This window comes from Eretmochelys imbricata, chromosome 1 (genome assembly GCF_965152235.1).
Source record: "Eretmochelys imbricata isolate rEreImb1 chromosome 1, rEreImb1.hap1, whole genome shotgun sequence".
Taxonomy (NCBI): Eukaryota; Metazoa; Chordata; order Testudines; family Cheloniidae; genus Eretmochelys; species Eretmochelys imbricata.
The window spans coordinates 339,330,056-339,355,600 of NC_135572.1; the positions used below are offsets into that span (position 1 = coordinate 339,330,056).

A 25,545-nucleotide genomic window follows, 5' to 3' on the forward strand; every position below is an offset into this window, starting at 1 on the left:
TAGGCCATCTAATATTTAAATAGGCTGCTGGCATGAAAACATTTAAATAGCTTTATTGTTGAAATTCATATAATTATATAGCTAATACTGAAAGCTAGCACCATACCTCACCAGTTGGAAGAGTAAGTTTAAAAATGTATATCACAGAACACCATAAAGGTATCAGCTTGCCAAGGAATTTTAAGTGTTTCTTTTGTAAATCTCATTTTCTTAAGCCTAGAAGTAATTTGCTTTCTTTAGCTGATATTGTGGCATGCCAATCAGAAAGGATTGGCTAGTTTTAAGGAACTTATTCCTTTACCTCATACATATACACAGAACACTCAAAGAAAGTGGAACTATCATAATGGGACATACAGTATATATGTAACAATTACTTACGATCTAAATTGGTTGTGGTAGGAGTTGTATCACCTTCACCTAGCAGACACACAAGACGTCCATAACAGTGAAAAATAAAAGAAAGTCTAAAATTAAGAGGAGTCATAACAGAAAAATAAATGCTATGTTATTGATTTTAATAGTTCACAAAGATTAAGGCTTAAATGAGCTTTGGAAAAGGCCACAAAGGCATAGAGGCAAGGAAGGGGGTAGAATTTAATTTCAGAAAAAATTTAGCAACATTTAGAAATGTTTATTTCACATTTTTCCTCTTGGCTTAATTTTGGATACATCTGAACTACACGGACATTTACCAATGCATGCATCTGGTTTCACATAAGCATCGGCCAATACTAATAAATAAGGCTGGTGTTATGAAAAGGAGTTACTTGTCCAAATCCAACTGACTTTCCAAGGAAGTTGGGTTCCTAACCCTAACCCTCTGGAAAATCTAAATCTTATTTATATATTGATATTAGGGAAAATTTATCTGAAGCCAAATTTGTTATCTGAAGATCAACTCATATCCAGTTATATTTTTTTGAACTGCTTAAGCTTTGTTCAAGTTAGGAGAACTTTCATCTGTAACTCTGGGGTTTGAATCCAGAAATAGCACTGCCAGTGGTGACCAAAAATAATTACCATTGCCACATAGCCCACTAGGGCTTGCTGTAAACCAGGAGTGGCTAACCTGAGCCTGAGAAGGAGCCAGAATTTATCAATGTACATTGCCAAAGAGCCACAGTAATATGTCAGCAGCCCCCCATCAGCTCCTCCACCCCACTCCTAGCGCCTCCTGCCCACCAGCAGCCCCACGATCAGCGCCTCCCTCTCCCTCCCCGTACCTCCTGATCAACTGTTTCGTGGCGTGCAGGAGGCTCTGAGGAGAGGGGGAGGAGTGAGAGCATGGTAGGCTCAGGGGAGGGGGTGGGAAGGGGTGGAGTGGGAGCAGGGCCTGTGACAGAGCGAGGGGTTGAGCAGTGAGCACCCCCTGGCCCACTGGAAAGTTGTCGCCTGTAGCTCCAGCCCCAGAGTCGGTGCCTATACAAGGAGCCGCATATTAACTTCTGAAGAGCCGCATGTGGCTCCGGAGCCACAGGTTGGCCACCCCTGCTGTAAACAATCCAAAAGTACTAATAATAAAATCAAAAGCTGAATAGATTTGACATTTGTTCGACTATTTCTTTTCCTCTACACTGACAAAACAAAAACAAAACACCTTTTACACAGTTTCTTTACTTTCAACAGATATAACAACACCTGAATCAGAGGATCTCCTTCTAAGGGCTGGTCTACACCTAAAACTTAGGTTGACCAAGCTGTATCACTTGGGGTGTAAAAAATTCACACCCTTGAGAGACCCAGTTGAGTCAACCTAAGCCCCAGTAGACACCACGAGCTCAATGGAAGAATTCTTCCATCAACCTAGCTACTGCCTCTCAAGGGGATGGATCTACTACAGCAAAGGGGAAACCCCTTCCTTTGCTGTAGCAAGTATCTACGCTGCAGCTGTGTGGCTGCAGCAATGCAGGCATACTGCTGTAGCACTTGTATTGTAGACAGAGCCTGAACATGGCTGCAGGGTTAGGGGCTGAAAAAATGCTGCCAGTTGCTCCTAGGAATTAGTGTGATTTTCTTCCTAACTCCTAGAGTGCATAGGGACACATTTCTGCCTTAACCAACAGCCTATTTTACTCTTGAAATGTTCTCCCAGGTTATGAAGCATTTCCAGTTTTAAGACACAAAATGAAGATAAACATCTTTCAAACTTAAATGCGAATTCCATAATTCGCATCGTGAACTTTTCCCCCCACTAACTCTCAATTAATTTTTCCAATCCCTTTTCTTTATGTTTATTTACACCATTTAATTTTAACATATGATCTGTCTGAAAATGACTTCCACAATATTTGCCAAGAGGGGGAACATTACATCATTCTCTAAAAGTTTAAAGGGAGTACCCCATACACATATCTGTGGTTTTATTCCATATATAATGTATACTGTGTTTTGAGATGTAAAAATTCACACAGAGAAAAACACACATGCATACACACACACACACAAATAAAAGGCAATGAGTTTGTACTTTCTTGCTTCATATTTAAGACTATCAACTATAGCAAATGAGTATAATGGTGAATAAACTCTTTGTAGACTGAAGCAAAGATTTCTTTAATATTTGTCTCCTTTGATCACTTGAGTTATTTAAGTAGTACTGTAGAAATTTGGGCAAATTATGCTATCCAGGTACTTATATGAACCCCACTTTCCCCCAGAATCTGAGCACCTCATGCTCATTTATGTATTTATCCTCCCAACACCCCTATGAGGTAGGCAAGTGTTGTTATCCTTTTACAGATGAGGAACTGAAGCACCAAGAAGCTAAGTGATTTGCCCAAGGTCACATGGGAAGTCTGTGGCAGACGGAAAAGGGAATTGAACCTGGGTCTCAGGAGTTCCAGGGTAACACCCTAGCCCCTGAATCATCATTCTTCCTCTCCTTGCTTGACTATCACTGGTAATCTTGCAGTGGGCAGGATTCTTTCATCTGCTACAGCCCCTTTGTCCTGCTGTGGCAGCATAAATGAGCCTTGGAGCCAGTCAAGGGAGAATCTCCCTGGCACAGGCTTTGCACAAGGCATTTTCTCCCCATTGCCCCCAACTAATGCACAAATTATTCATAAGAGTTTAAGTTTTGTGGTGCCACATGTAACAGCCAGAACAAAGACAAATGTACTTTAAAAACAAGATAGCCGACATTATACAGCTGACGGTAATTCCCAAGTTGCAAGGCATCTTCAGTGCTTACATCGAGAAACTGGGCAGTAGTCCCAGGGAATGAAAGGATTGCTTGTGTAGCACCAGGGACCATGAGCATCATCATCTGGATTGCGGCAGTAGTTTTTCTTCAATTTGCTAATATCTGGTTCCCTGAATACTGGTATGTGCCTACAGAAGAAAACATGCTACCAATAAGTATGTTGCTATGAACATTCATTCCTAATTTTAAATGATTTCACATGGACTATATTCAAGCATAAGAACTGCAGGGAGGGTTGCAGAGTTGCTTTCTAGTTGCTTCAAGGAGTGGCAGGAAAATTAATTTCCTCAGCTCGATATGAAGAAACCCAGCACAAAGCTCCGTATTCAGGCAGTGTGCTCAATGGGAGGCTTTGGGCCACATTAAAGAGCAAATCATATTTCCTTTCAATTAGGTGGGAGTGGCTGGTGAATCAGGATTCCACGTTCCACACCAGAGATCAGAAAGAGGTCTAAAAATCCACCCACACGCCTTAAAGATTCCGCTCGTAGTGTTTTCAGAGTATGCATGCACACACGCATACATGTGCATAACAACAGGACTTCTCTTCCATCTAAAACTGTAGAGATTTTCTACTTATGCTGATGAGAATGGGATGAGCCAATCAAATCAAACAGTTTACAGGTCCCAATTAGAACAGACATATTTGTACATGCAGATCATGACAAATCCCTTCAATATAATCGGTTAATAACAGCAGTCAACACAAGTGTATAGCAATTCACGTATTGTACAGTGAGAAATAACCAGACAGTGACTACACAAACTAAACACACAGCACAAATCAGAGAGCAGCGAATTGCATTACTGAGGTAGAATAGTTTAATTAGGGGCCAGTAGCTGCGTGGCATCCCTGCATGCTGAATGGCTGAAACAGTTCAATTTGTGATTAATCTTGTGAGGAGGGTGTTGTACCTTTAAGGCATCTGCACTTTTTGCTGTGGGAGTTATTTAGAGCCCCTTTCTGAGCAAACTGAATTGATGCTTAGAATACAATTGAGCTATGGACAGCCCGGAGAGCTCTTATTCTTGCTTTGAACCTTTCTTGGGTTGTTTATCCATTTTCATCTTAAAACCAACTTGAAACTATGCCTGTTAAACTGAGTTGCCTTTTTCACCACCAGTCATCTTGGCTTCCCATTGCAGTCCCTGAGGATGCTCAGCAGGGAGCACTCAGCAACTAGCAGTACTCATCCTTAGGAAGCAACTATGCTACATTCCCTACCCTCCTCGCCCACAACTTTAAAGGGCAGAGACGGGAAAATCCCAGGCATTGAATGTACTAGCTATGAGATCCCAAAGTCTGTAATTAGTGGCAAGCCTGAACAAAGACACATTGTACAATATACTTAAATGTTGATGGAAATTATGCTGGGAACTCCAGGGGATATTTTGAAGTTTTTGCATAAGACAGTGAGGTGCAAATTGGAGGTGATGTTTGTAGAGGACGCATTTATGTCTTGTAGCTACACACCTCCTTAAATCATCAATATTCTTGTCCCACATAGAGCATGTTAATCCAGATCTTGTTTTAGATAAATTCCCCATGTAATTCTTGCCATTCCCACGATAGCAATCTGGAAAAAGAATATTGAGAAAAAGAAATGTTGAAGGAACTTGTGCAATAATGAAAAGAAAGTTGTTCTTTTACAGCAAGCATCCACATAATTAAAGATAATCAAGTGCTATATTTAGCAGACACTATACAAGATAAAGCAAATATAACCAAAACCAGAAAACAAATTAATGAGGGAAAGTCAACCTTTCTGAAATTAGATGATATATCCCCTTCTTAAGGCCTAGGGTCTTAACTATAGTATGCAATAACTTACTTTTACTGTGTCTCTCTTAGATAAATTGGAAGCTTTTCAGTTTAAATATAATTTGCTTACAGTTAACTTAACAGGGTCACTGCAAATTATTCTACTTCTAAAAGCTGCCAGAATATGTTGTGCTCTTTTTAAAAAGTCCAGATGTCCTCAATAGAACTGAGAACAAAACTTCTGAACTCATTAAGGAGAGGTTCTGGATTTTGGCAGCAATAGATAAATTGGAGTTTTTCTGTTCTCTGGCATGGCCAAAGAGTAGTGCACCTTCAACTTAAATACAATTTAAAAACATGCCTTGATAATGAAGCATAAATTATGTTTATCGTACGATGTGCTGTCACCAAACATGTATGTGTAAAAATAATTTGAAATGGTCAATAACATAAGACTTTATGTATAAAATGATTGATTTAAATGGTCAATATTTTAATTCCAAACAGACTCCCCCCAACACACTTTTGTTTTTTGTTTTTTTACAAACACAAAAAAAAAGGAGGCAAAATTTAATCCTTGTTAATACAAAAAAATCCAAGCCCCTTATCCCACCAAAAATCTTAATGGAATGCTAGGATAAATGGAATAAATCTGAAATATTTTCTTATGAATTATTCTAAAATAGGGTCAAAGCCTGAGCATGCTCTACAAGATGCTGAATGCGGTCAACTCCCATTGATAACAATGCATCTTGCAGGATCAAGTTGACATATAGCAGAGATCTAATGGGAGAATATCTGTAGAAAATGTATGTAATGTTAAAGCTTCAGATTAGAATGCTTCCTGATTTTGTTTAAAATTCACACCTATCTGGGGTAGGTTGCATGTTATTGTCTACATTCATTTCCCGGTGGTCAGGAGTCCACATTAAAACAACCAACCAACCATACATCAGATCTGGTAGCCTTGTTGGCAATTTCAGCAGAGAGATCAAGACATAGCTAGGCCTGGAGAATGATCTAGAGATGGTCCCTCCATCTCAAGCAGAAAACACAATGGTCCAGATCTTCAATTGGTGTAAAATGGCACAGTTCCTTACTTTCAATGGAGCTGTACTGATTTATATCAGCAGAGGATTTGATACAATAGGGCGTCAGATGGGGGAACACTTTCACTGTTGCTTCCTTTGCCTGACTAGAGGGACTAGGCCAGATTCAGAACTCATTTATATGACTGTAAAACCAATGAAATTCAAATGAAGCCAGTGGAGTTGCTCTGAATTGCATAGGTGTAACGGAGATCAGAATCAAGGAAGTCAGTCTGGCATCTTGAACTTAAAATATTTTATCTCCTTTGTATCAGTTACCTTGTTCATTTGACACATCACACTTAGGTATTTGGGAGCAATAACCGATCCGAATGTTTGGGTCAGTAGTAAAACACCAAGGTGACTCCGATCCATCTGGATTTCGGCAGTAGTTCTCTCTTAAATCCCTATAAAAATAAATATGCTATTTTATATTAGGCATAACCTAAAACTGCTGTGTTCTATTGCTTTTTCTATTACAAGGTAACAATAATAGAGGCTCCTTGAGGTCTGTATGTTATTGATCAGTATTTAGTGCTGAGAGATTTAAGTGAGACAATAAGAAAGCAGGTACTAATAAAGTAAAGCAATTGTAACTGGAGTATGGTTAAAGGGGAATCATCTCCAGTAGATCTATGTTTTGACTAGCTATAGGATTTCACTTTAAGTACAATAATATTTTAAATGTAGTATATTGCCATATGGGAACTTCCACCATTTTTTTCAAAGCTTTCTCTGATTACAAAATTCTTGCATGGCATCAGATACACCTGAAACCTATTAAAAGTATTTAAAAAAATACAAACCATGCCATAGCATTAAAAATTCTCAGTACTTTGAATGGCTCTGTAGAATGTTCAGAAATGGTGTCCTGTAGTTTCTCGTTGATTTAATTAGGAAACTGAATCTTAATATATGAAAAAATTGTGTTGAAATCTTATACAGGTGTTACCTTTTGAATAGGAATCTAATCACAAGGGAGTCGCTCTTTAAAAATCTCTCACAGCTTGAATTAAATAATCAAACTTCTCAAATGTAAGTTTTATTCTCTTTTCTCCTGAAAGCTGTTCTCACTTTCTTTGCAATTTCACATTCCACAGTATTTTCCCATCTGCACCAGTCATTGATAACTGACGTTATAATAAATAGGCCTGATCCTGTAACCCTTATTCACATGGGTTTTCCTCAGTCACACAAGCAGTTCCATTGACTTCATGAGGGCTACTAGCATGATTAATAACTACTCATATGAGTAAGGCCTGCATATCAGCCCCATTATTGTTTTCAAGGTGAACTGTCACACGGCTACTTTTTTACAGGAGATTGTGAGAACAGTACATTAAGCCTAATCTTACAATAGTAGTGACTCAGGCAAAATGTCAAAGACTCAATTGTATTTTGGCTGAGAAAACACTTCAGGAACAGCTTCACCGATTGTCTTTCAGGTGGGCGCAGGAAGGTCCTGCTCAAACATCTATGAGATTTATACAGGAGATTCAGGACCAGTTCCAATTCTATTCCCTCACTGAAGTCAAAAGGAACGCAAAAGGTTAACATGTGAGTGATTTAAACCCAATATTCTTGCCCAAGGAGAGAATGCTTTTAGCTTTACGCCTATATCCAAGTGACTCCAATTATTGTTCATTTTACTGATAACTCTCTAAAGGATATAACACACATTAAACAACCCTGACAATGCCCCAGGTCAATGAAGGGATTGACGCAGCAAATACAAGTGTTTTGCCCAAAACTACAGAGCAAGTGCTTCTCAGAGCCAAGGTTAGAACTTGGGCTGGAATCTCTTCCACTCAAGTCTTGTGCTCGGGCCAAGGGATCAGTGTCATTAAATCTAGACAAGGTAATGAAAATACACGCTAGAAATGTAATCATTAATGAGGGGGAAATAGAACTGACAAGACAACAAAATAAAAAAAGTTAACTCCATAAAATATTATAAATGTCAAGTATCCACAGTGAGATTGTTTAGCTTAAAAAAGGGGGGGGGGGACACCAAGATTAAGTTACTTCTGAATATTAAAACTACAGATAAACCTTCTCCTTCTAAGAAACAGTGATGGTTTATTAATGGGATTTAGGCCACAGTATTGTAAACACACATGTACTTAACTTTGAAATCAGTCTACTCATGTGGTCAAAATTAAGCTCATGGGTGTTTTCAGGATAAGGGTCTTCAGTGTGTAAAAACAAAGACAGCCTTGAACCAATTCATCTGTGACCCATAATAACCCATAATTTTTGTTTTCAAAGAGTAAGAATTATTTATAGCACAGTCTTGCAATATTCGTGTAGTTTCCAATGTCAGAGGCAACAATGAACATGTCAGCATGCAGAGTAATGATGATGAAGATGACAATATTAAAAAAGTAGTAACCTTTCTTTGAATACCCATTGGCGACATGAATGTCTAAATTGCAGGAACTGATCTCTGCCCTGTAATCTATGACACCTGCACACGCTACTCACTTGCACTTGAAGTTTTCTGGAGTGATGTTGTGCTGGTGAGGAAACTGGGAGACCCAGTGCTGACACTGGACTCCACTCCATATGGTGTTCATGGTACCTCGGTAGCCCTCACCTTGCCCCTTGATGCACTCTGTCATTTCTACGGCAGCATCAGTGATGTTCACAATGGTCTGAGCTGTAAATGGAAAGAAAAAGAGTGGTTTCCTTTTCCTAAGAGTGAGTCTGGTGTTAGTGTACTGCAGTTCAGACTCTATAGCTATTCAAATCCAGGGCCTCTGATGACATTGTCAGTGATGGTCAAGTCTGGCAACTCTAAAACAATTAATTTCCTCTTTAAACTTTTACAAGACCAACGAGATTCTCTGTGGCCTCATGGACTCATGTTAACACATTTGCTTTCAGGATTAGGGCATAAAATGTCTGAAATATACAAGGGTTCCTATGTAAATCTTGCTGCACAGAGAGATACTAGGTTGTTTCTACAGCAGTCAGTGTCAGAGTCATATTCTTAGTTATTATAATCCCAATCCTGAAAGTATTTACACACATTCTTAATTTTACCCAATTGAGTAGCCCCAATGGGACCTTCCACGTGTTAAAGTGAAGCCTATGCATAAATGTTTGCAGGATTTAGACCCTAATGTAGGGAGCTTTTTTCCAACGCACCCAAAATATCAGTGATGGATTAGTGAACAGTACTTACCTAAAAAGCAATAAATCTTATTATTAGCTAATGTCCTAAAGCTCCTTTAAGCTACTCATTTTATGCTTCATAAAGTTAAGAAAAAGAAGTGCCCTAACTTCTGGAAATTTGAGATCAGAATTCTCTAGAGAAAGATAAATATTTTCAAGACCAACAAATGCATCAGATTCAAGATCTTTCACAGATGTCAATATGATCTGCATTAATCCTAGTCTGGGCTGTTTTGAACTAAATTCAGACAAACAGTGGCTTTTCAAATGAGTCATTTCAAATGCTTGAAAGCCTCTTTATATTTCCTGTAATTGAAAAGTTGATGGAAAAGATGTTGTAGCACAAAAATTATTAATAAATGCAAAACTAAACACACTACGGTAATGTCAGTGTCTTCCAAATGCCCCCCAAAAAACATGTTTGAATAATTATTCAAGAGTCATTTTGTAATTGTTGCTAATTGGTATTTGTTCATAGTCTGATGAGTAATTTTACAAGTTAATTTACCAGGTATAGTTTTCAACTGTAAATATGTTAATAAACAGTCTCTAAATTAATTTTTCTATGTTCCAGGAATTAGAATAATATAGATGTGTTCTATTGATAATGTCATTCATTCTTAGTGCATCAGTAATTCCAGCCAGATCTCCTAATTTGCAAAGGGAATGGATCTCAGGAAAACGAAATGTTATAACATAGGTTTCTGTATGACTTATTTTCAAATCCCTCATTTTAAAGATCATATTAACATCAGTCAATAACATCAAGATGCACAGTGGTACTATATATATCTCTGTGCTAGAACTCTAAATTTCTCTTTTATTCATCGTAGGATGCTTTTACCTCTGCTTCATAGTCAGATTAATTGCCTGTCTCCCCTTCCCAAGGCAGTCCATCTGCAAAAGTTGCCCCTCTGCACTGAGGTTATGATTTCCAAGCTCATTCCAAAGCCAAAAGGCCATTGTGAAGTCCCTTCTATGCCTAGGTTTCTGCAAGCTGGTAAATGCACCCTCTAGGGTAGATTCACTAAAGGGATTTGAAGCAGTAGCTGTTCTTTAGTTTTACATTTTTAAAAACATTTTTATTGATTTTATAAATAAAACCAGGGCAAAGGGAGAAGAACTGGCTCTTAGAGAAGCACCTAAGATAGAGCAGTAATGGGCAGGGTCAGCAGAGGCTTGGAGAGCTCTAGGCTGATGACTGTCAGACTGGGGCCCTGACACAAAGGGGCAGAGAAGGTGCTGGGGCTACAGGGAAGGGGCCCAGGGAAGTAGGCAGTGGAGGAGAATTGGAGGAGGGCAGTCAGTGGCTGCCACTACAAGCTCCCTGGGTCGGGGCCCAAAGTAGCGGGTGGTCCTGGGCCTCCACTTCCCCCCACCCCCTGCAATTGCCAGTGATGAGTGGCTAAGCCAGACTGCAGTTTGCCCTTGGAGGAAGTGGCTAGACTGAGGATTGCAGTGACCCACTGAGGCGAGTAATAGAAACAAAAGCTGCCAGTCTAATAGCCCCATCTCTGTCACTCATAAAATGTGTGGCTTTGGACAAGTCACTTCACCTCTCTGCATCTCAGTTTCACCCTTTACAATGTTATATAATAATATCACATGACAGGGCTGTTGTGAGGATTAATTAGCAGAGCTGCGTGAATTATTCACAATGAACAATTTATCCTCTGAATGTATCCTTTCCCCCTCTTTTAGAATAATTGCAAATAGATTGCAATTTCCTCAGACTTATTCATTCTTTGAACTAATTTAATGATATTATTCCTCAACATTTATTCTGTGTATTGATCATAAACTGAGCTGACTGTATTTGGAACTTGATCTTCATAAATTGAGCCGTGTCCTTTAGTTCCAATTAGTCAGGTAAGTCACAAAGTATTATTTCTGTTCCCTGATTGAAGGAGAAGCACTTCTGGCACCAATACTTAAGCCTCCAAATTTAAAATTTGGCTTCTGGAAATTCTCAAGAATGCAACTTTAAAATTCATTTTCCACGAACATTTGCAAAAGGCAAAACACAAAAGGCATATGAATATGGCTAAAAAAATCTAAATGATTATTTCTTGTCTTACACTATCCCATCCACCCAACTCTATCAGGTCCCAATCCTGCAAAAAGTCATGCATGGATTGCTTTTCAGGATCAGGTCTTAGTCCCTGATCCAGCAAGCCATTTATGCACATTTAAATTTAAACGCATGACTAATCTCATTGAGTTCCATAGGAACAGTCATGTGCTTAAAGTTACACATGCTTAAGTGTTTGGCAGGATCAGGGCCTTAATTAGTAAAAAGGTAGAACTGACTTCAAAGGGAGTGTGATTCTGTGTTATGTTTTTACATTTTTATAAAAAGTGCTATGGGTTATATATTAACGCTGTCCTGTGAAGTTTTGTAATCGTTAGCAGAAATAATTTTGTCACTTATCTATTTTTTGGAACTTGAATGAAACGATTTCTTACAATTTGAGGACCAAAAGGAACCCCACTAATTTTATCACTTTGATTGATTCAGAAAGCTGTGACAGATTCTCCCACATCCCTTCTACGCCTCTACACTTTCACCATCACACTCCTAACACAAAAATAAAAAAGTTTCAAAAATGCAAAAGTACCAATTTTTGATAAAATTGTCTCTCTTTTGATATCTTTATATGAACTACTTATTAAAGGAAGCCCTTGTGCAGAAAAAACAAAAACCATATGGAATTTTGGGAGAAAGGACAAGCGCACAACCTGGAGCTTTGCATGGCAAACTGAGGATGATCTTCTCGATCCTATTCCTCACAACAATGGTAAGGTAGGAAAAGAGCAGTCAACACTACCATTTGTTCCTTCCCTAGAGAATTCCACAGTAAAGAAATGAGTATAGAAGAGACTACCATTCTTAGAAACCAAGGAGAAATCCTGGCCACGTGGAAGTCAATGGCAAAACTCCCATTGACTTCCATGGCGGCAGGATTTCACCCCATGCTGGCATTTGTGGAAATTTGATATTAATGAAGGTGGAATTTTCTTTTAATGGTAACAGTAGCTAGGTTTACTAGAGAAAAATTAGGTGGATAATTCGCAATGAACCCATAGAGCCAAATTCTGTTCTCAGTGATACCAGTGCAACTTGTTCGAGTCAATAGGTTTACCAGGGTGTAAATGAGGGAAGAATTTGTCCCTGTTTTTAAAGACAAGCAGGTTTGTACCTAATACAGTAGAGGAACTGTTCTAAAACAACTCAGTCATAATAAAATGTGACCTGTGTAATGCTGCAGAGATCAGTGAGAAGCTGGGGTGATCTGTTGAGCAGGTACTGCTCATGCACAGTAAAGTTGCCCCAAAGGAGCCTTAATTCATGTCCTGTATTATTATTGAATTTGAAATTCTAGGCTATACCACAGCTTGGGTAACTTTCCTACCCTATATTTTGAACATTGGCTCTTCAACCCCTTCTATGTGCTTGGTAGCTTTATTATGATATACAGCACAGCAGAGGAAAAAATACCTGCTTTATAGCATTGGTGTGGAAGAACCATGTAGCGCCAATTTTAATCTACATTGCCTGAGGGATAACTAAAGAATATATTAGAGCTGAATCCAAAACAAAACACAGAGGGTCATATCTTGGCACAGCTGCAGCCTGAATGTTAACACCGACAATTAGCTTGTTCTGGAATCCAGATACACATTTCAGAGTTGTTCTTACCTCTATAATGGGCTGAAAATCTCTGAATCCAAAACCCCTTTATATTTAATGTGTTCAAAATCCAGATCTGGATCCAAATTTTGACCCTGAATCTCACCTCTAGATTAAACAGAACTCCTACTCAATCTCATATTGAAAAGTATGCTAGAAGTAGAGAGATGGAGTCTTTATAAAGAGAGAGAAAGTAATACATAGTTACACAGAATGAACACTGTATCAAGCCTCTGTTAGGCCCAATTGTAAAATTAAGTGGGAGGTAACTATCAAATTTTAAACACCAGTCTCTTCCCACTGACTCACTTCTATAAACATCTTTATGTTAAGTAAATATGAAGCTTGAGTTGCACTTTCTTTATTTGTGTAGTTTGTTTCAGCAAGACACTCTAAGGGCTTGCCTACATGTGGTCACTCAGGAAAGTCAAGACAAATTAAGTGAAGGTGCAGAAATTCAAGTGCACTAAACACCTGTGTGGGTGCTCTCATTCAGAAGTAAAGTGTCCTTGGTGCATTGTTGCTTAGGAGGATTAAACTACAACAAACTTTACTTCTGAATGAGAGTACCCACACAGAGGTTTTAATTTATGCACATTAACTTCACAGCTTTAGTTAATTCATTTAAACTCCCTTAATAGACAAGCCCTAAGGCACAGCTCAACATTCAAATCAGCAAAGGAATCTCTGCTTCTAAAAAATGTAGTTGGCAAAAATAGAGGCGGTCCATTTCTTTATCCTCCCAATCAGTGTTGACAACAGCACCCTCGTCCCTCTGACCCACGCTAGCAACCTTGTTATTTCTGACTCCTCTTTCTCCTTCTCCTATCACGTCCAGGTGCTCACTGAGTCCTGTTACCTCTTCAATATCTCCAAACATCATCCTTCCTCTCTGTCCCTTCTACTCTGATGTAGGCTTTCAATACTTCTCACACTGACTGACATCTGGAGTCTCCTCCTCTCTGTGCTCCCAACAAATGTCTCCTCTCCCCTTCCCCTGTAGGCCAACTAACTGTATCCTCTTTCTCTGTCACTCTAACCATGTTATTGTGTTCACCCCCCACCTCTGATTATTATAACAGGCATCCACTCTCCTTTCCCATTAATCCCAAATTCCTTGTCCTTATCTCCTCTTCACAATCCCTGTCCCTGCTTCCATCTCTGCTCTCATTTCCTCCTACACCCATTCTGCCTATTTTAATGCTCCTTTGTATCTTCTCTCCTAACTAGAAATTGGCCCAAGCCAAAACCACATCCACATATGTGAACAACTTCAAACCAACTCATGTGCTCAAAACCTCAATCCAGATCCAGCTTCTGCAGTTTGAATCCATCTCTAATCCTAATTGTTGCCATCATCTCCTTCTCACACTCTTGGCTTTATGTCTTCATTTTCATACTGTCTTCTGTGCTTGGAAGAGACTTCAGTTTCTGGTACACCAAGTCCCCTGACTTCTGTCCATTCAAATCCTTCCATAAACATACATTTATTTTATGAAGCCATCCGTACATTGATTTCATCACTAAAAATGTTGCGTTCTTGCATGTGAACTGTCTCATATACCATATTTCTGAATTAAATTGCAAACTACTTGGATTTATTTGTGTTTTGCAAAGTGTCATATATACTAATGCATGCTATGTACCAAATCCTGGGCTGCTGCTGAGAGCTGTACTCTGCGAAGCTTGGGTGGAGTGCGAGGGAGGGAGCACAAGGGCGACTGTAAGCCAAGAATTCACCTGTGCTGAGGAATCACATGGTAGCTGGTAAACCAGGTTTAAGGTTGTTTGTTCAAAGCTTCTCTAACACACAGTAAGTTCTGGGCCAACAATTAATAGTAATGATAGCAGCAGAAGGCAATTTCAGATTAATTTAGAGAAGATAATAATTGATTATCAATTTAGGGGTTTTTTTATTATGAGGTTTCATCGTCTACCTTTAATACTTATATGGCCCCTGTAGTAGGAAGAGAGCCAGAGGCATAAGCCCTTGTATCAGAGGCCTGGTATGAAGCAGAACCAGCTCACAGAATCTGGCAAGAATAAGGCTAATATTGCAAAAATACACATTCCTCAGAAGTGCTAAGCACAGAGTACTTAAGCAAACACATCCCAATATCAAGTGGTACCAGAACATCCCGATATCAAGGATGGTGCAAAAACATTCCCCAAGGATAACAGGAACACACTGACCCCTCCTAAAAGATAAAGTCAGGATGACAGTACGTAATAAAGATGTTTTGATCAAACCAACGTGTACAAGATAATAACTAGCCAAGTCAGGGGGCACTAAATAACTATGTTGGAGGCAGTACTAACTTGTTTGTATCAGGGTATAAAAAGTGATCTCAAAGGGAGTATTTTTGTCCAGCCGAGGGAGGAATGGAAAGTCCCGCCTTTCACTGAGCTGCGTCTGTTGTCACAGGTATACATCTCTTAGGCCTGGTCTACACTAGGGTGAGGGGGATTGATCTAAGTTACGCAACTTCAGCTATGTGAATAACGTAGCTGAAGTCAGAGTACTTAGATCTACTCACCGCATTGTCTTCACTGCAGTGAGTCGACTGCTGACGCTCCCCCATCGACTCTGCCTGCACCTCTCGCTCCGGTGGAGTACAGCAGTTGACGGGAGAGTGCTTGGGGGTCAATTTATCATGTCTAGACTCGATGCAATAAATCGACCCCTGCTGGATTGATAGCTGCCCGCCAACCTGGCGGGTAGTATAGACATACCCTCAGTATCCTCATAGAGTGCCAGGTGCTATTACCGTGCTTTGTCAACAATAAACCTGGTCTGGCGCCTTCGTACCTTAATAGATTTTGTGGTCATTGAGTGGTTCGCTCAAGGTCTGCTGTGCCGGCTGTCTGCACAGAGCTGGGACAGCACACAGGGAGAACACACACACGCAGCCAAACATCTAACCACAGCCCCCATTATGCTAGTATCTGAGCACCTTGCAATTTTTAATTTATTTATCCTCACAACATCCTTGTGAGGTAGGGAAGTGCTGTTATCCCCATTTTACTGATGGGGAACTGAGGTACTGAGAGACTAAGTGACTTGCCCAAGGTCACACAGGAAGTCTGTGGTTGAGCAAGGAATTGAACCCAGGACTTCCAAATCCTCGGCTAGTGTCCTAACCACTAAAAGAGTGGTTTGCAAACTATTTAGGCTGTGTATCCCTTTCCAAATAACATAGCTTATCACATATCATATCCCTATCTGAGATAGGCAGAGGCAATGTGTGGGGGTGGGGGGCGCATGCGTGGTCACGTGCCCCTTTAGTCTTCTGCCTTCTATTTAGAAACAACTCAAACTGTCTATTCAGAAACAACTCACCCCGCCCCCCGCCCCCTCCCGGACGGTGATTTAAGAACCAAAAAGCCTGACCTGTCCGGGAAACTACGGATGTATGTTCACCCTACCTAAAGTTCTTTTTTAAAAAGATGGGCCTGAACTAAAAATGAGCTCTGTTTCACATGTGTGGGTCCCTGCCACTCCCTGGGGGTGTGCTAGGGTGACCAGATGTCCCGATTTTATAGGGACAGTCCCGATTTTGGGGTCTTTTTCTTATATAGGCTCCTATTCCCACCCACCCCCGTCCTAATTTTTCACACTTGCTGTCTGGTCACTCTAGGGTGTGCACATGTGTGCGTCCCAGCTGCTCCCTGCCCCCCTCATTGAAGCAGGTGTGCAGGGTTACTGCCCTGGGAACTGCAGGGCACCAGTGGATGTGGGGCTAGCGGCAGACAGGGGCGTGGGGCAGGGTTAGCTGGAGGCAGGGGATGCAGGGCTGGCTGCGGGGCAGGGGCTGACTGGAGGTAGGGGCTGGCTGCAGGCAGGGCAGGGGGGTGCAGGGCTGGCTGGAGACAGGGGCTGGCTGCGGGCAGGGCAGGGGGTGCATGCGGCAGGGGCTGGCTGCAGGCAGGGTGTGCAGGGGTGGCTGGAGACGGGCTGGCTGCAGGCAGGGCAGGGGGTGCAAGGCTGGCTGGAGATAGGGGCTGGCTGCGGGCAGGGCAGGGGGTGCATGCGGCAGGGGCTGGCTGCAGGCAGTGTGTGCAGGGGTGGCTGGAGACGGCTGGCTGCAGGCAGGGCAGGGGGTGCAGGGCTGGCTGGAGACAGGGGCTGGCTGCGGGCAGGGCAGGGCAGGGGGTGGCTGGAGACAGGGGCTGGTGCGGGCAGGGCAGGAGGTGCATGCGGCAGGGGCTGGCTGCAGACAGGGCAGGGGGTGTGTGCGGCAGGGGCTGGTTGCGGGCGGGGGTGCAGGGGTGGCTGGAGACAGGGGCTGGCTGCAGACAGGGCAGGGGGTGTGTGCGGCAGGGGCTGGTTGCGGGCAGGGGTGGCTGGAGACAGGGGCTGGCTGCGGGCAGGGGGTGCTGGAGGTGCGGCAAGGGCTGGCTGCAGGGAGCGGGTGCGGGGGTGCTGGAGACAGGGGCTGGCTGCGGGCAGGGTGGTGGGTACTCACAGGGAGAGCAGCAGGACGCAGCCCAGGCCCAGCAGAGCAGCTGGGGACTCACCAGGCAGCAGCGGGAGCCCCAGGGCCAGGGGAGCAGCAGCAGCAACAGGGCTCGTGCCCAGGGCCAGGCGGCTGCCCACATGGCTCCCGCAGCACAGCGCCCCTGGTGGCCGGAGGAGGAATTACATCCTTTCCCGGCCGGAGCCCATCAAAGTCTCAGCGCCCCCTGCAGGGAAGCGGGTTAACAACCGGTTTTAAAACTGCTTCAAAATTTAACAACTGATTCACGCGAACTGGTGTGAACCGGCTCCAGCTCACCACTGGGCACACCCCACAGTTTGAAACCCCCTGATTCTGAGGTACACCAACGCTGCTGCAGTTTTAATTGAAAGGAGATTCAACTTGATTAGATTGCCAAGTCTTACTAAATACATGTGTTGTCGGCCATGATAGGATTTTTCTCATATCCCCTCTGATGAGAGCTCACATACCCCTAGGGGTACGTGTATCCCAGTTTGAAAACCACTGCACTAAAACGTCCATCATCATTTAATGGAAAAAACCTCATTTACCTGAGTTTTATTCAGGTTTTGAAGATTTTTAAAAAGTGGAGGGTTTTTTTCTGCTGTAAAATTAGAACACTACTTGATAGTATCATCATCATCACTATTGTCTGATTACTAATGTGAAACAGAATCAGGCAATTTATTGAAAGAACTTTTGTATGGTGGATATATCTTTTGCATATTCACCCTTACACAGAACACTATCATTTACTATAAAGAAAATTTAGTTTCGAGTGTGGAATTTCCCCTGATGTCAAATGAAGATCAAAAAGAAGACTGTGTACCCAATGAAGAGAGCCCAACTTCATCACAATATCAAGAGCAAAGTGCTCAGGATCATCAATGTAGGCCACTTATTTTTAGAAGGGCTGTACTGGGATTGCATTTCTTCAAGACTCTAACATAATCTTGACTGCTGGGGGAGTAGGAGCCATTACTAGAGTTTGGAAAAGATCCCCTAGCATATGTCTTTTGAAAAATTGGATCAGACTATGAATGTTAAGAGTCACATTGGTTGTTAAGCTTATGTAACCACCAACGCCAGATGTGAATCTTCAGAGCACTGACACATCAACTTGGGAAATGCCAAAGGATAAACATTTATAAAAGTTGCATTTGTAAAAACTGTCAGAAATTATAACTTAAACAAATTTTTTAGTAATAAAATCTCCACTACCGGAAAAAAGTATATGGATATGTTACAACAGAGACTGATCATGTGTATTTTATTGAATATTGAAAGTAGTTGTGGACAGAGCTGGATTAGGGGTTTGTGGGGCCCTGAGCCAGAGCACATGGGGGCCCCTCCTCACCCCTTCTGCCTGCCATCCCCTTCAAGCCCCCCCAGCACTCCTGCCAGAGAGCAGGGTTGGGGAGCAAGAGCTTGCCCTGCTCCATCCGCCTAGTGCTCCTGCCACGGTGTGGGGTCGGGGCGCAGGGGCTTGCCCTTCCCCACCCACCTGGTGCTCCCCCAATCTCTGGCAGGAGCACCGGGCGGGCGGAACAGGTTGGGGGCGCCCATTTTTCCAGGGGCACCCATGGCTAATCAGCAATGGTTGTGGGAAGAATTACCCAATAAAAAATAAAGATTAAAGAAACGAATAAGTAAATTGCTCTTCACAATCTTTAAACTAGGTGTATAGACTCAACTGTTTTATATTTGAGACAAAAACTACGTCCAAACTAGATGATGTCTTTGGCTTAATAACTTCCCAGTTGTTCTTAGAGGCCAAAGTCGGACGCTCGAGTAGCAAAAAGTCCAGATACCAATATATAGAAGAAGCTGCTTGTAGTTCACAGGGGAAGTTCACAGGAAATCTTTTGGCACAAGGTCACACGTGAACTGATGTATAGATTTTTGAAGCCACTATTTTTGATCACATAAGGCAGCAGGGTCACTTCTAAGTAAGTTGCCACTGCTCTGTACACTCCCTTTATAGACATCATACAGCATGGCAAATTGTCCTCTCCTTTACACCACTTTTACAGTGATGTAACTCCTCTGACTTTAATGGAATTATTCTAGACTGGTGCTGATATATGTGAAAGCAGAATTAGGCTCAAAGTGAGGTTCTACATCAAGGAGTAAATCAGGAGTAACATCACGGAAGTCAACAGAATTACACCAGCATAAATACAGGGTAATGAGAAGTGAGTCATGCGTAAAAAGGTTACAGTAACATAAAACCAGTACAAGTGACTATGGACTGTTCAGAAGTATTGATGGGCAAAATTTGAAAACATTGAGAAGTTTAAATTGGATAAGAACCCAAAAGGTAAGGAGATAAATTCTGCTTTTACACTGTGTGCAGCCTCTTGGACACTACACAAGGGTGCAAAGCAGAATGTGGCCCCAGATGTTTTATCCACACTTTGACCAGTGAGGGGCTAGAAAACTGGAAGAATATATTTTTCATACAATTTCCAGTTATCTCTCATTTTGGGCTAGTTGAAAATACCACAAGAGCGCCCCCCCCCTTCTGTTTCTGGTCTCAGTCAAAACCAAAATTGCAGAGGACTACAACAATTAAAATAAACAATCATAAAGGTTCACTCAACTATTTTTCTTTTCTTTTCTTTTCTTTTTTTAAATCCACAAATAAATAAATTCAGCTTCCGCATGGATAAAAGTTCTAATGGTGTGGGTTTTTAACAGCATCAGTTAACCTTTAAAACTAACTGTGCCAAATTCTGATATCATTTATAACCATGAAACCTTACCAAATCCACAATCTCTCTGAAGAATAGTACTGCACATAAAGAGCTCTCAAGACATAAGTCCATATATCCTTACACAGAAAAAAACTATGTTAAAAACGATGGTAAGATAGCAAAGTCCAGCTAAATGCCAGGAAATGCCAAAATTGAAGTTCCCTGTGTGACTTTAATTTCGTCGCTTGTGCATGTGCATTATGGCACAGCCCTTAACTATGTGATTCCGTTCCATTTTTTCCAAAGGACTCGTGTCTCATTCAGTGCACAGGATGGACCTGCTGTGGGGATGCCTCAGGGTTGTGTAGTGAAAGAGTGCTGTCTGCAGGATCCCTGCTTCATTTGCTGCTGAAGTTGAAAGGTGTGTAATGAAGGAGGCAGGGTTGCAAGAAGAGAAAGGATTGTCTCATGGTTTAAGCAGTTGAATGCTGCCCTGGACAGGGGGATTCCATCTCTGCATCTGCCACAGATTTCCTATGTGATGCTAGGCAAGTCACTTATATACACTTTTCACAAGTGGCCACTGATTATGTGTTCCTTATTCTCTGGGTGCCCAACTTGAGACACCTGATTTGCAGAAGTGCTGAGCACTCACGACTGCAACACAAGTCAGTGGGAGCTGTATTTTGAAAATATAAAGTGCTATATAATACTAAGGACACTAAAAATCAGCTCAAACTGGCACTCAGAATTAGTAGACACTTCATTTAAATCTCTCTGTGCCTCAGATCCCCATCAGTAAAATGGAGAATAATAGCACCCCTTAATTCACAAGTACATTGTGAAAATAAATTTATTCATGTTTATGAAGCACTCAGATACTATAGTGATGAATACTATAGAAATCCCATAAGGAAATGAATAATTCTGTCTTCAGTGGAGGGTTTGAATAGTGTCCAGTAAGCAAGCCAGGAGATTACATATTGAACAAGGATAAAAATATTGAATAGCTGCTCATTCAGTGAGCACTATCCATCCTGAACACTGAATGTGGCAGGAGACCTGTTTAGAAATGTGTATGATTATGTAATTGAAGTCTGTATCATAATACATACACCCAAAGGGGTGGAATTAAGATTGCATAGACAACCTTAATTTTGGCATTTCCTAATTACTCTGTGCTCGATTTTGAAACCTTAGTGTTCTTTTAATTTTGGTTTTTTTGTGAGCACAACCCAACAGACTGCCCTTGGTGTGACAACCTGTCGGCAGAGACAGAATTATGGGGACAACCCTTACCCACCAAACTTGATTCTTGTGGGTGGAGAATGGATGGACCTTATAACAAGATCCAAGATAAACACCCTTAGGGCAAGGAGGGGCAGAGGCCTAGTAGTACCTCTAGAAAAGGAGGGAAAGTGAGGAAGAAGATGTATCTTTCCACTGGAAAAAGGGAAGAGACATGCGACAGAGTCATGAGGTCTAGCACTTGAGCCAGCACTCTAGGCACCATTATTATTATTAATTAGATTCACCTGGAGAATGCCTAATTGGACAAGGTGTACCTGATTACCAGGCCAGATTGGGGCTAGTGAGTGAATGAGCCAACTAGCCCATTAGCAGGGAAGCTATATAAACGGACATACGAATGCATGCTCAAGGGGAAAAAAGGAGAGGAACAGAAAGCTAGGTGAGCTTGACCAAGGGGTCCCTCTGATTAGAGTCACCTTATTCCCCCTCCTCTATTTGGGAGAAGGGGTTAGAAAGTTTAAGATACAGTGTCAAGAGGTATGGAGACACTGCTATGGATTGGTGGAAGGATTAAAACACTGTAAATAAACTGCACAGTGGTGTTTACAAGGAAGACATCTTAGTGCAGTCTGTGTTTGTGGAAGAGACGGGAGTGTGGCATGCTGACGTGTATAATACAATAACTATAAAAAGTGCTAAATAATGCATTGCTGATTATGTCTTATGAAAAGAGATTAAAGAGATTGTAAGGGCTGTTCTTTGCTTACTCTGTTTTAAAATTGAGCAAAGCACAATGAATGAACAATAACAGTTATATTCCCCACCCACTTAGAACAGACTATTTGAGTCCAGATTTGGGAAAGGAAAAGGAAGCAATAAATTTTTGCTTTAACTCACCACACGTTTTAATTGCACAGAACTCCCACGGGGTATCAGGGTCAAGAGTGTAGCACCACGGTCTCGGCTTGCCATCGGGATTGCGGCAGTAATTATCATCAAAGCCCTTGTCAGGATATCTGCAAACCACACCAACAAATGTGTTCAGCACGTCTGGCTGGCAACACTATACAGGCATGCACAAGACGTGTCAAGAACCAATTCCAGCTGAGACAAGTTTGATACAGTGCCTGCTGGCTTGGGACCTGATCATGGGGGTTGGGGAATTCCCTCTACTCCCATAGAGGAAAATGAGGGTGAAACCTCCTAGGAAGCACTGAGCAGAATCAGGCCCTTGGACAGGGAGACTCAGCTGTGGTAACATGCAGGACACCAGATGGGGTAACTCAGCTAATCGCTTCACTCCACTGTAGAGCATGACCATCCCTTGACAGACACACAAGCCTCATTTTTTTTTTCCAAACAGCCAAATTAAGTGTGGATTATATAAACACTGCCTGGCATGCCAGACTCATTAAGAAAACAGGTTCTCTAGTGCAACAACCCTGGGTTCAAACTGGAAGCTATTTTCAATTGCTTTGTTACTAATGATAGCTCCATTTTGGTAACACAGCTTGTTCTAGGTCATGCCCTCATTTCCGGCACTGCAAAAAATATTTAAAACTTCCCTCTCCCTTTATCTTGTTAAGGTTTGAAACTGTTGTGTTATTTTAATTGTTTCCATGTTTGTCTCGCCTCTGTTAAACAGACAAGAGGGGGGAGCATAATAAGGAGACTTACTTTATCTAAATGGTCATAAGTAACAGCCACAAACTTCCGAATGTGGGGATAAAAGTAAAATGTACTTATTGCCAATAAATGCAAAATGCTTTCGTTCTTTGGTTTTGCAGGTTTTTTGCAGCATGTTTGAAAGAGAACAAAAAGTAGGCTTGCCCAAGGGACTACTGTGAAAACTTCATAGAATCATAGAATATCAGGGTTGGAAGGGACCTCAGGAGGTCATCTAGTCCAACCTCCTGATCAAAGCAGGACCGATCCCCAATTAAATCATCCCAGCCAGGGCTTTGTCAAGCCTGACCTTAAAAACTTCTAAGGAAGGAGATTCTACCACCTCCCTAGGCAACGCATTCCAGTCTTTCACCACCCTCCTAGTGAAAAAGTTTTTCCTAATATCCAACCTAAATCTCTCCCACTGCAACTTGAGACCATTACTCCTTGACCTGTCATCCGCTACCACTGAATAGTCTAGATCCTTCCTCTTTGGAACCACCTTTCAGGTAGTTGAAAGGAGCTATCAAATCTCCCCTCATTCTTCTCTTCTGTAGACTAAACAATCCCAGTTCCCTCAGCCTCTCCTCATAAGTCATGTGTTCCAGTCCCCTAATCATTTTTGTTGCCCTCCGCTGGACTCTCTCCAATTTTTCCACATCCTTCTTGTAGTGTGGGGCCCAAAACTGGACACAGTACTCCAGATGAGGCCTCAGCAATTAAACTTGAACTTATTTAAGGGGACAAAAATGTTAACTACCTATGAACCTGAGACCTTCCCACAACTGCAAGCAGATGTGCTTCTCATGAGCACATGATTTACATGTGATTTACAAAGGTGTGCCGATGGGGTTCTCTACCCACCATACACTCATCCCAAAGTCTGTTTGTACAATCCTGCCTTCCTTGGGACAAATCACACTCCCTCTGCTACAGCAGAGTTTGAAAGATGGGGTTGGGAGACAATTTGAAAGAGGGTTCAATCATTACTTTCATTGAACCCTGCAGAATGGGGCGAGGAGACAGGGCTATGGCAACATGAGAGCCCTTTATCCGCAGTAGCAACTGTGCTTGACAATACTCATTAATGCTTCAAGACAATTACTAAGTTCTAAACTGGGAGAGGGGATGAAGTTTAAAAGTACCCTGATATCTCCCAGAACCTTCCTCTAACCCCTACAACTGATCAGTCCCTGGGATGGGGACAGGATAAGGGGGTCAGATCATCAGAACCATTTCCCCTAAAGGCCATCATGTAACTGTACACTAAAGGCTCAATCCTGCAAGATGCTGAGCACTCTGGTCCCAATCCAGCAAGACACTTAGGCACAGACTTAACTTCAGTTGAATCATTTGAGCTTAACAGTCATCACCAGAGTGCTCAGCATCTTGCAGGATCATGCCATATGGACAGATAAACAGGGACGTTTCCAGCACTATCCACTGACTATTCTCAACGTCTATTATAGATAAATAGATATATAGATTCTTAGGGATCTGCTCCGTGCAAGGACTACAGATGACCTTGGTTGCAGGAGGATATTAGGGTACAAAGCTAGTCTGAGTATCGTGAATGGGGTGGGGCAGCAGGGAAAGAAGCCCTTTTTGACTTCCTCTAACCTTGGGGAACAGAAGAGCTCCAGTTTACCTCCCTCATTTGCTCATATACAGAGAGAGTGGGTAGGGAAAAAATTGTCCTGCCCAGTTACTGATTTTGCCTAGTGTTCTCAAATCTGCTTGCTTCTTTCCACATCTCTGGGAGTCAGCTAGTAGCTACTTTAGTCCCTACAGCAGAAGACCATTTAGTGTCCCTTCCCCCACAGGTAGCCACAACTAGCAGGGATAAACTGGATGATGGGGTTGCAATCTGGCCCACCCAATCTCAAATTTATGTCACTGAGAATTATGTAATGGCCCTGTAAGAGTTAGTCCAGTCTCCAGGTCTCTTTCCCCCAAACATACCCAGAGCCATAGTCTGCTGCTTGGATCAGAGGAGGATCCTAAGGGTTCCTGAGATCTTTCAGATCCCTGTTACACCTCCTTAGTGATTTTTGTTAGGTTTATTATTTGTTTTACCCCATCCTACCCCTGAAGCAGCAGTAGAAACCTTGACTTCAATGGCTAAGAAAGCAACAAGACACTTCTCCAATGTCAGAGACACGTCCACTTCTAGGTTTGAAAAGAGTTAGCCACTGAAGTTCTGAATATTACATATTTTTTTTCAAATAGACCAAGATTGCTCTTTAACACCAATGGACGATCATTATTTATTTATTCATGTTGAAATTTACATCCCAAATGCATCCCTGGCATGAGTATACTGTTGTAAATTAAATTACACCAGTGATTAATTTGGCCTTCTGATTTGTCACACTTAAAAAAAAATTGAATGGTGTTTTGTGGGGGCTAAAGCTTTTACTGTTCATAAATACGTTCAACGCCAAGCCACATCAACCTCAATGGGATTCCATGAAGGTGCAACAGTGTGTCTGTGCAGAGCACAATGCAGGATTCAAGCACCAGAATGAAATC

The 25,545-nt window shown here is 41.9% G+C and overlaps 1 protein-coding gene across 1 annotated transcript in view; it reads right to left on the minus strand.

Moving 5' to 3' along the window:
- Positions 1-25,545, minus strand: part of HGF (hepatocyte growth factor) — a 57,652-nt gene that overhangs the window by 12,363 nt on the left and 19,744 nt on the right. The window contains exons 7-12 of the mRNA XM_077807082.1: positions 22,246-22,364; positions 8,540-8,714; positions 6,335-6,462; positions 4,680-4,782; positions 3,194-3,333; positions 382-420 (exon numbers count right to left, since the gene is read on the minus strand). Coding sequence (XP_077663208.1) covers positions 382-420; positions 3,194-3,333; positions 4,680-4,782; positions 6,335-6,462; positions 8,540-8,714; positions 22,246-22,364 — 704 coding nt within the window. The remainder of the gene's footprint in view (positions 1-381; positions 421-3,193; positions 3,334-4,679; positions 4,783-6,334; positions 6,463-8,539; positions 8,715-22,245; positions 22,365-25,545) is intronic.